The sequence below is a fragment of the Mustela erminea genome, chromosome 9, assembly GCF_009829155.1.
Source record: "Mustela erminea isolate mMusErm1 chromosome 9, mMusErm1.Pri, whole genome shotgun sequence".
NCBI lineage: Eukaryota > Metazoa > Chordata > Mammalia > Carnivora > Mustelidae > Mustela > Mustela erminea.
Window position 1 is genome coordinate 99,564,108 of NC_045622.1, and position 12,102 is coordinate 99,576,209.

The 12,102-nt window shown below is 37.2% G+C and overlaps 1 protein-coding gene across 1 annotated transcript; it reads left to right on the forward strand.

Annotated features, from left to right (window-relative positions):
• Positions 1 to 262: 262 nt before the first annotated feature.
• On the forward strand, positions 263 to 1,192 carry LOC116599164 (olfactory receptor 4C46-like). The gene has a single exon (XM_032358878.1). It carries the CDS (start codon positions 263 to 265, stop codon positions 1,190 to 1,192), a length of 930 nt encoding a protein of 309 aa, XP_032214769.1.
• The last annotated feature ends 10,910 nt before the right edge of the window (positions 1,193 to 12,102 follow it).

Genomic DNA, 12,102 nt, shown 5'->3' on the forward strand with positions numbered 1-12,102 from the left:
GGGCGCAAATGATCTCCTCCTACCTGTGTGTTTACAAAGTTCCCCACGGGCATACTGAACAGAAACTTCAACTAGAAAATAATTTATGTAATCTTAAAGAACTCATAATTTATTTTCTATCTCAAAAAACCACATGAGAGTCCACAATTCCATAGAATCTAGGTATGTATTGCTTACTAGATGAAAAAGCTTAATATATTCAAGGTTACATTAATCCAAAGGAATTTTTTTCAGGTAATGCAATTATTCATGATATGAAATAATGGAGAATAGAAACAACGTGACGGAGTTTGTTCTACTGGGGCTCACAGAGAATCCGAAGATGCAGAAAATCATATTTGTCATCTTTTTGGTGATTTACATCATCTCTGAGGTAGGAAATACGCTCACCATGGTAACTATCTCTGCCAGCCCATTATTGGGGTCTCCCATGTACTATTTCCTGGCCTATCTCTCTTTCATTGATGCCTGCTATTCTTCTGTTAATACCCCTAAACTCATCATAGATTCACTCCGTGAAAAGAAGACCACCACATTCAATGCATGTATAATCCAAATCTTTGGGGAACATTTCTTTGGAGGTGCTGATATTATCCTACTTACTGTAATGGCCTATGACCGCTATGTGGCCATCTGCAAGCCATTGCACTACACAACCATCATGAATCGGCGGGTGTGTGGCCTGTTAATGGGAGTGGTGTGGGTGGGAGGTTTTCTTCATGGAGCCATACAGATCCTCTTTATCATCCCTTTACCCTTCTGTGGCCCTAATGTCATAGATCACTTTATGTGTGATCTAAACCCTTTGCTCAATCTTGCCTGCACTGATACCCACACTCTAGGCCTCTTCGTTGCTGCCAACAGTGGTTTTCTCTGTGTCTTCCTCTTCCTTCTCTTGATCATCTCCTATGTGGTCATTCTGCGTTCCCTAAAGAACCACAGCTTGGAGGCAAGGCGCAAAGCCCTCTCCACCTGCGTCTCCCACATCACAGTAGTTATCCTATTCTTTGTGCCTTGCATTTTTGTGTACATGAGACCTGTGACTACTTTATCTATTGATAAAGCAGTCTCAGTGTTCTACACTATGATAACACCAATGTTAAACCCGTTAATCTATACCTTAAGAAATGATCAGATGAAAAATGCCATTAGAAAATTGTGCAGTAGAAAAGTTATTTCACGTGAGAAATAAATATGCCTGGAGCTCAGCACTGATTCAATGAAAACAAAGGTCAAAAAGACATTTTGGAAGTTCTCAGAAAGGAATACCTACCAAATAAAGAGTAAATAAACTACCGTGAATGCTAACTACTGAACTGAGTGGAGCAGAAATGTGTGCAAGAAAAAAAAAAAAAAAAAACTAACCACAGTTTTTCATATATATACACACACACACATATATGTGTATATATATAGATACAGCATGTACTATAGGCATATATATATTCATATTCACTATGAATATTTGCTGTCTATAAAATATAACATATTTTATTAAGAATTCGACTCATTATTATATACCAGAATTGATGATAACATGCTTTCTATAAAATTAGAGTCTAAAATGTCTATAGCATTGTAAAAGTGAGCCCTTTAACCTCTGAGGGATAACTAAGATTATCCCAAGTTTCCAAGTTCACTTGTAGACTTCAGAGTCATATTGTATTGTTCATATTACCTGTCTTAGGCTGCTAACCAATTAGGAAGAATCATGACCCAAATTAATGAACATCTTATCATCTGAGAGGAATTCTTATTAAAGTCACACTCCATAGAGTACTTGACTGTTTGTTAAAAATAGTTTCTACAAGTCAGCACAATGTCTCAGGCACAATAAATATTGAATGAGTGAATAATGGCATTAAGGAAGTTAAATAACATCAAGAAAATTTAGATCAAAGAAATAAGAGTGGGGACAAGGGACTTTCTTTTCTACTTTTATCTGATTCAGACTGAGATTTCTAGCAAGATCTCTTTGAGAAATGACAATTTTTTGAACTCCTGATTAAACTATGTATTTACAAAGATTGAAACTGAGATTCTCAATGAAAAAAACAAATATCTTACATTGATATTTTCTCTGCTTTCAGCAAGATTTCATCATCATATGAATGCGAGCTGTTCATGACATTTTTATGCTAATTAGATTATTTCTAGGTAACATTTCATTATGAAAAGTTTTTAAAAATATGTAGTTCCATCTATACACAAAACAACTTCAGGAAAAATATATTCCATTTATATCTGTGTGTGTGTGTGTGTGTGTGTGTGTATTATTCCCTATTCATTAATCAATAGATATTTCTAGACAGAAAAATATTACACACATTGATGATTGCTGGGCCTTCAGTGGTGAATAGAGCAGAATAAAGTTCTTGTCATCAAAGCTTCAGATCTACTGAGAGATACACAGAGGTGAGCAGAATATGAGAGAATTTATGTTATAAATGGGAAGGTAGTGGCAGCACAGGGGAGCAAGGAAAGCATGTTTGAGGGACACACAACAAAGACCAGGGGGTCAGGAAGATTTCCTAGATGAAAGCATCAAAAATGGGCACAAAGGAGGAAAGGGAATCATGAGATAGACATGAGTTAGGTTGAGAATATTCCCTTTGTTGCATAACAAAGACCAAGGGTGAAAAAGAGTATGCAGAAAACACAATCATTTCAATATGCTTGTGGCTATTGGCTCATCTATTCATTCAATAATTAATTATTTAGCTTCTTCTGTGTGTCGGGTTATAAGCTGGACACTGAGCTCCTAAAAGTCTAATTAGTAAGACATGAAACTAGGAAATTAGTGACAGGGAAGATCAAGAAGAGTCTCATTTTTGTGATTGAGTGCCAGGTACCATGGGGAATACATTGGAAGGATCTTCATAACTTTTCATGGCCTGGAGCTCATTTCTCTTGGCAATAAGTAATAATCCACTGTCTGATGTTGCAATTTACCTATCCTCACCTATTGAAGGACATCTTGGCTGCTTCCAGTTGTATGCACAATTGTGAATAAAGATGCTGTTAAACATGTGTGGGCAGGGTTTTTTTGTAGACATAAGTTTTTAATTCCTTTGGGTAAATGCCAAGGAGTGGGATTGCTAAACTGTTTAAGTTCTGTAACAAAATGACAAAGTGTCTTTCCAACTGGCGGCACCATTTTGTTTTCCCATCAGCAATGAGAGTTCTTGTTCCACATCCTCACCAGCATGTGTTGGTGATGATGTCCCATATTTTGGCCATCCTAATAGATGTATTATTAAAACCTCCTTTGAGTCATTTGCTTATCCAAAACGTGCAGATTAAGTAATTCAAGAAGGCCCATGGACTTGAAGCCAATTGATGTAAACCTCCCAATTAAAATATCACAGGTTCAGAATCGTTGGCATGCATGTTTGACCTGACATAAAGATCTGAAGCCCCATCTATCACTGAGAATTCTAAGATGGAAAGAGTGTGCTCTGAATTCTACATACAACAAATGCTTACATAATGTTAGATGATTCCGAGGACACTGGGTCATTACACACAGTTACTGAGGTGTGAGCAACGGAATCAGAATTGTCTGTTAGATTACTGTTTCCTTTGTTCTTCAAGTCTAAGGACTCATATGTCACAAGTAAACCCTTTACCGTTCAGAGAAAAATGTGAATGCCAGTTTTCTGGGTGGGAAGGAGTAACATAACAAACAGGTGTTCCCACATGATAAGGTAGCAAAGATGGAAAAGAGAGAATCATCTCTGAAGAGACTGGGCAGTTACTACGGGAAGAAGAAGTAGAGGGGATGAGAGGGATTTACCTCTAAGCATTGGCATACTTTGTTGATAAATAGTGTTTGTATTAACTTTATTTATAATTATTCTCTAATTTCAATTATGATTTCTTTTCACTTTTTATTTAAAATGTTTCTAAATTATAATTCATTTGCAACTGAAAGTTATCCTTTTACTGTTGTTTCATACCTTATCTGCATTGTCATTAAATATGTTGTTCTAAGTGACTCAGATATTTTGACACTTGTTGAGAATATACTTGTGGCATTAAATAGGATGAATTATTTTAAATAACTCATACTTACTCAAGAGCTGATGAGTGTAGTGTTTTTATATATCTGTTTATATATATGATATATATTATATCAATATATGCCACTTCCTGGCGGCCCACGAAAGAAGAATGAATCACAAACAAGTCAGCAGCAAGAGAAAGGGAGCAGGGGACAATAGTAGAATAGACTGTTGCCCCGAACAACTCCTCAGTCCCTTTTTTGTTAGATATAGAAAGTAATCAACAGAAGAGCTGAAGAAGGCTGAACATTAATTGTATGTTTTGTAGATAAACAACAAGGAAGGCAAAATATGTCTGGTCAAACAGTATAAAGTTTGTAACTGTGCAAACACATTCAAAGGACTTATATAATTAGCCACAGGTGTTCTCAGGGTGGGTGGGGGGAGATAACAGAAAAATGAAGCAGGCAGCATTCTGCCTTGAGCCAGGCATCCCCAGCTCTCGGCTTCAAGGCCCTATATCGTCCTCTCTCCCAGAGGCCTGTTGCCAAGTATGTGTTTTTCTTGAGGCTAGATCTAAACATGCTTGGTAACTAGTAAAATTACCCATGGGTTATATTTTAAGTAATACATTGTTCTGAGGGACAGTTACAAATATACATATTTATATAGATAGATATAGATATAGATATTTATATAAATAAAAGATATAATAACAAAATTACACATGAATATAATTTTGTGTATATATATATGTATGTGTGTGTATATATATATATTCTGGCCACTTCCAACACTACTGCATTTTGGGTGCCTGAGTGGCTTAGGTGGTTGGTTAAGTGTCTGCTTTTAGCTCAGGTTCTCAGGGTCCTGGGATCTAGCCTACCATAGGTCTCCCTGCTCTGTGGGAAGCCTGATTCTGCCTTTTCCTCTACCTGCCACTTCCCTTCTTGTGGTCTCTCCCTCTCTCCTTCAAATAAGTAAATAAAATAAATCTTTTAAAAATAAAAATAAAATAAAATAAATACAACTGCATTTTGACTATTCTATTTTTTTCATGCTTTCAGTTACAATTTTTTCATGTCCTAGGAGTTATGTGTATTATGTGTATCTTTTGTAAAAAGCACGTATCAACAGATGATATGCAGTCAACAAAAAACATGTTTCAAAATATTCAAAGCAACTGTACTCACAATATCCTTGCAAATGAAATGCCTGAATGTCTAGCAATGAAGTAATGGGTCAGTTGTCACATATCCATGCAGTGAGATACCTCAGATCAATGAAAATAATCAGGAAATAGATAAATCATAAAGAATGAGTCTCATGAACATACTGAGAAAAACAGACACTGAAGAATAAAATCTGCATTACTGATTTTCTACAAATTCAAACACTAGATAAACTTCATCTGTTTTATAGATAAAGATAGTGATTACTTTCCAAAGGTGGTCATTTTAAAGAAGTATGAAGAGGCCTTCAGGTGTACTGGTAATTTGTGACTTTTTTTTTTTTTAAGATTTTATTTATTTATTTGGCAGACAGAGATCACAAGTAGGCAGAGAGGCAGGCAGAGAGATGAAAGGAAGCAGGCTCCCTGGTGAGCAGAGAACCTGATGCAGGGCTAGATTCCAGGAGCCTGGGATTATGAACTGAGACAAAGGCAGAGGCTTTAAGCCACTGAGCAACCCAGGCTCCCTGTCATTTGTGACTTTTAACCTGATTGCTGATTCCATGATATTGTTCTGCCCATTTATTGATCTACCCATTCTACACATGAAAATGATCTTTATTCTGGTAACAAAGTGGGTCATTTTAAGCACATGCCCTTTCAAACTTTAGACTGACAAATGTTTTATGATGTATTTTCCAAACATAAATCTTGCAATAGAACTGCTTCTCTATTATGGCTCAGTCATTAAGTGTCTGCCTTCAGGTCAGGTCATGATCTCAGGGTCCTGGGATCGAACCCCACATCAGCCTCCCTACTCAGCAGGAAGACTGCTTCTTCCTCTACAACTTATCCTGCTTTTGTTCCCTCTGTTTCTCTCTCTGTCAAATAAATAAAAATATAATCTTAAAAAGAAAAAAAAAAAGACTCACTTCCTTATTAGTAGTTGCTGAGAAGGCAGTTTGTCCAATTTCTCTTTGTTATAAAAACACTGTACCCCAATATTCCTATAAGCAATGGCCACAATCACCACACTGTGGAAAGAACGAAGTTGGTCTTCAACAGACAAAAGGAAAAAGAAAATATGACCATATAAACAATGGAATATTACACCCCCATCAGAAAGGATGGATACCCAACTTTTGTATCAACATGGACGGGACTGGAAGAGATTAGGCTGAGTGAAATGCATCAAGCAGAGAAAGTCAATTATCATATGGTTTCGCTTACTTACGGAGCATAAGGAATGACATGGAGAACATTAGGAGAAGGAACGGAGAAGTGAACTGGAGAAAATTGAAGTGGAGAAGAATCTTGAGAGACTATGGAATCTAAGAAACAAACAGGGTTTTAGAAGGGAAGGGTTAGTCTGGTGGTGGGTATTAAGGAGGGCATGTATTTCATGGAGCACTGGGTGTGTGTGGTGCATAAACAATGACTCTTGGAACACTGAAAACATAAAAAAAAGTTAGATTACCTATTATTAGCTCTTAATTATATAAACTTATATGTTCTGTTTTATGATGCTAAGAAGGAATAAAATTTAATCTGTAAACATTAAAAAAAAAAGAAAGAAAGTAAAACACTGTTTGATTTTTCTTCCACATTATTTTTTCCTGCTATTCATGTTTCTTTGCACAGTACCTCCAGAATGCCTGTAGTTCCTGTATCGCATGTGTATAACCCAAAACAGTTTCAGGGACACCTGAATGATTCAGTCAATTAAGCCTCTGCCTTCAGCTTAGGTCATGATCTCTGGGTCCTGGGATCAAGTTCCACATCTGGCTCCCCACTCAGTGGGAAGTCTGCTTCTCCCTCTCCCTTTGTCCTCCACCCTGCTTGTGATGCCTCTCTCTCTCTCTCTCTCTCACACACACACACACACAAACACATATACTCTCTTGCTCACTTTCAAATAAATAATAAAATCTATAATAATAAAAAATTAAGAGTCTTAAAAATGATATTTTCTACTTATGATGGGTTTACTGGGACATAACTCCATTGTAAGTGGAGGAAGAACTCTAGTTGAATCATACAAAAAGGGCCACTTCACATTGACTTCTTTCGCTCTGAAATATGTATTTAGGATTCCTGCGTGATGTGTACATTTTGGATTATGCTATTTATAAAGGAAAATAACCTGCCATATTTTATTTTTTTACCTTTTTTTTAAAAAATTTAATTTCTTTTCAGTGCAACAGAATTCATTGTTTATGCACCACACCCATGCTCCATGCAATACATACCCTCCTGAATACCCACCACCAGGCTCCCCCAACCTCCCACCCCCCACCCCTTCATAACCCTCAGATTGTTTTTCAGCATCCATAGTCTCTCATGATTCATCTCCCTCTAAAATTTGCCCCAACTCTCTTCTCCTATCCATCTCCCCACGTCCTCCAAGTTATTTCTTACGCACCACAAATAAGTGAAACCATATGATAATTGACTCTCTCTGCTTGACGTATTTCACTCAGCATAATCTCTTCCAGTCCCATCCATGTGGATACAAAAGTTGGGTATTCATCTTTTCTGATGGAGGCATAATACTCCATAGAGTATATGGACCACATATTCCTTATCCATTTGTTCATTGAAGGGCATTTGGTTCTTTCCACAGTTTGGTGACTATAGCCATTGCTGCTATGAACACTGGGGTGCAGATGGCCCTTCTTTTCACTACATCTGTATCTTTGGGGTAAATATCCAGTAGTGCATTGCAGGATCATAGAAAAGCTCTATTTTTAATTTCTTAAGGAATCTTCACACTGTTCTCCAAATTAGCTACACCAACTTGCATTTCCACCAACAGTGTAAAAGGGTCTCACTTTCTCTACATCCTCTCCAACGCACGTTGTTTCTCGTCTTGCTGATTTTGGCCATTCTAACTGGTGTAAGGTGGTATCTCAATGCGGTTTTAATTTGAATCTCCCTGATGGCTAGTGATGTTGAATATTTTTTCATGTGTCTGATAGCCTTCATTGGAGAAGTGTCTGTTCATGTCTTCCATCCATTTTTTGACATGATTATCTGTTTTGTGTGTGTTGAGTTTGAGGAGTTCTTTATAGATCCTGGAGATCAGCCTTTTGTCTGTACTGTCATTTGCAAATATCTTCTCCCATTCCATGGGTTGCCTCTTTGTTTTTTGACTGTTTCCTTTGCTGTGCAGAAGCTTTTAATCTTGATGAAGTCCTAAAAGTTCATTTTTTGCTTTTGTTTCCTTTGTCTTTGGAGACATATCTTGAAAGAAGTTGCTGTGGCTGATATCAGGTTACTGCCTATGTTCTCCTCTAGGATTCTGATGGATTCCTGTTTCACATTGAGGTCTTTTATCCATTTTGAGCAGAGAATGGTCAAGTTTCATTCTCCTACATATAGCTGTCCAGTTTTCCCAGCACCATTTATTGAAGAGACTGTCTTTTTCCACTGTATATTTTTTCCTGCTTTGTTGAAGACTATTTGACCATAGAGTTGAGGGTCCATATCTGGGCTCTCTAGTGGAACAGGTCTATGTGTCTGTTTTATGCCAGTACCATGCTGTCTTGGTGATCACAGCTTTTTAGTAAAGCTTGAAATCAGGCAACGGGATGTTTCCAGTTTTGTTTTTCAACATTTCCTTAGCAATTTGGGGTCTCTTCTGATTCCATACAAATTTTAGAATTATTTGCTCCAGCTCTATGAAAAAAGAACCACATGTTCCTCTCAATTGATGCAGAAAAAGCATTTGACAAAATCCAGCATCCTTTCCTGATTAAAAGGCTTCAAAATATAGGGATAGAAGTAACATTCCTGAACTTTGTAAAATCTATCTATGAAAAACGCACAGCAAATATCATCTTCAATGGGAAAAAGCTCACAGCCTTCCTGTTGAGATCAGGAACATGGCAAGAGTGCCCACTCTCACCACTCTTGTTCACACAGCAATCAGACAACAAAGAGAAATAAAAGTTATCCAAATTGGCAATGAAGAAGTCAAACTCTCTCTCTTCACAGACGACATGATACAGATGTAATGATGACATGATGACATGATATGGAAAACCCAAAAGACTCCACCCCGAACTACTAGATCTCATACAGCAATTCTAGGATTTTAGAATTCTAGAAATTCTAGTAATGTGGCAGGATACAAAGTCAATGTACAGAAATCAGTTGCTTTCTTGTACACTAACAATGAAAACACAGAAAGGGAAATTAGAGAATCAATTCCATTGACTATAACACCAAGAACCATAAGATAACTGGGAATAAACCTAACCAAAGAAGTAAAGGATCTGTACTCTAGGAACTATAGAACACTCATGAAATAAATTGAAGAAAAGACATAAAGGTGGAAGACAATTCCATGTTCTTGGATCAGAAGAATAAACATTGTTAAAATGTCTATACTGCCTAGAGCAATCTATATTTTAATGTCATTCTGAAACTGCCATATTTAAAACAAGGTTCCACCCACACATTCAAACGTTCCCTAATTATAACAGAATGTAGAGTGCTATAAACGTACCATGTTTGACTCAGAAGAAATTCTGTTTTAGGAATATAGATGATTTGAAATATTAGAAGTCTTTGCTATTGTACATATTAAAGCATTTACTGGTCTTTTAAAAAAAGATTTCATTTATTTACTTGACACAAAGAGAGAGAGAGAGAGAGAGAGAGAGAGAGAGAGAGAGGGAGAATAAGCAGGGAAGCAGTAGAAGGAGAAGGAGAAGCAGGCTTTCATCAGAGCAGGGAGCCCATATGGGACTCGATCCTAGGACCCTGATACCATGACCTGAGCCTAAGCCAGACACTTAAGCAACTGAGCCACACAGGCACCCCAACTAGTCTTTTTAAAATAGAAATATAGAGGAATGCTTATACTGAAGAGTTGGAGAAACAATGAAATTCACTGCCTACTTGGAGATTTTTTATTTAACTCTACTGTTTTGCTCCACAAAAGGCAGAATTTTGCTTATAGCAAATGTGCCATTGAAACTAAGGTATGCTAAAACTTCTTTAGAGTAATCAAATTCTCATATGCTGCAAGAGAAGTTAGATGCTTTAGAGTGAAACTATATGAAATAAATATTTTAAAAACTCACATAATTAGCCTACCACATGTGTGCTGGGACCCTTCCCAAACCAAGGTGACAAGGGTAATTCACTAACCATAAGGTCTGAGTGGCTGTCTGGTTAGATTTGGGACTGCATCAGGAAGCATTTCATTCTCAGATACTCACTCTGCCAATTTGTCTCTAGTACCAAAACCTAGAGTCAAATGCAGAGAGTTACAAACCCAGAATTCAAATAAATCCAGATGAATTCTCTGGAAATATTTTCAAATATCTTAATCTTTCTACAGTTTATAATGCTTCCAATAGTCACCAAGACTTAGTGGTGCAAGAAGTGGATCTTCATCCCTCAGGAAAGCAGCCTGAGAATTTCGAAAGATGATTTAGCTGCTTAATGATAGCTCAGAAGGAAAATAAGCAAAATGGGTTTTTATATTCTTGCAAAAGCTAATATGAGTATATTGGTTCTAGGAATCATCTCTTTATTTTATGCCTATTCCTGAAGACAATTTGGTTCAGATGAACAGAATACAAACTTATATGACTATGTGAAAATTAATAGGTCTTTGATTTTTTTTTTTTTTGTAATTATAATCCCAAAGATATTTCTAGACAGGTCTTGGCCCAAGAGTTGCAAAACCATTGTCACATTAATGTGCTTGGTGCTCTGGGGTATAAACTTTCTGCAGTTGCCTCTATGGGACAAAATTGGTCCCTTTTCCCTGAAGGCCTCAAAAGGCTATAGAGTGTGACTGCCCTGTGCTCCAGCTTTCTGAAGAATAGGAGGGAAATTGCAGCCTATAAGAGCACCAGGTTAGTACAGGAAAAGCTGAGATGAAGCAGAACAAGGAGCCAAAGATGACAAGTTTCAGTCCTTTTTTAGGAAATTATAGAGATCTTTGGTGTGCAGGGCAGGTAGATAAATGAAATTAATGATTTGTGATATTTTATTCGTTTGGTGTTAGCACTGATGAATGAGCTGATGGAAAACAGTAGACCAAAAAATAAAGAAACAAAGATATAAGCAGCTCTTCTCCGAAATTTGGGAGGGAGGAAATGCACAAGTAATGTGGACAAATCAGACGAAAGAAGCCAAGTACAGCAAAACCTTTAATGTGTTTCCCATCTGATTCCTTCTCTGCTCACTGACTAGTCACAGGTGATTTACACTCAGCCTCATCTGCCTGAACCGAAGCCAGTCAGTCTCTCTCTTCCACATGTCAACCCATGCAGGTGACGTTTTTGCATGCAAGAAGGGTCAGGAAATAAAATTTTATAATATTTAATCTGCTTCAGATCAATCTACTTAACCAAAGGATAACAAAAATGCACTGAGAGATTGTTGGTTGGATTAAGCTTACTATATTACATCTTGTCATAATACTGCATATTTCAACACACATATTATTAGCTTTACTATGTTTCACTTATTTGTGGAGCATAACAAATAGCATGGAGGACATGGGGACTTAGAGTGGAGAAGGGAATTGGGGGAAATTGGAAGGGGAGGTGAACCATGAGAGACTATGGACTCTGAAAAACAATATGAGGGTTTTGAAGGGACGGGGGGTGGGAGGTTGGGGTACCAGGTGGTGGGTATTATAGAGGGCACGGATTGCATGGAGCACGGGGTGTGGTGCAAAAATAATGAATACTGTTATGCTGGAAATAAAAAAAAAAAAAACACAGAAGGTTCTAAAGGTTGAATAATTAGTTCAAATAACCAGTAAGCAACTGGAGCAAGAACATGTTTTATTCTAGTTTATGCTTCCTTTGGGGCTGAGGAAATGAGAGATTCTAGCACTTCGTCTTAAAGGACATGATAACCCAGTGATTTAGAGCTATCTATACCAGTTTGTGTCCAGTG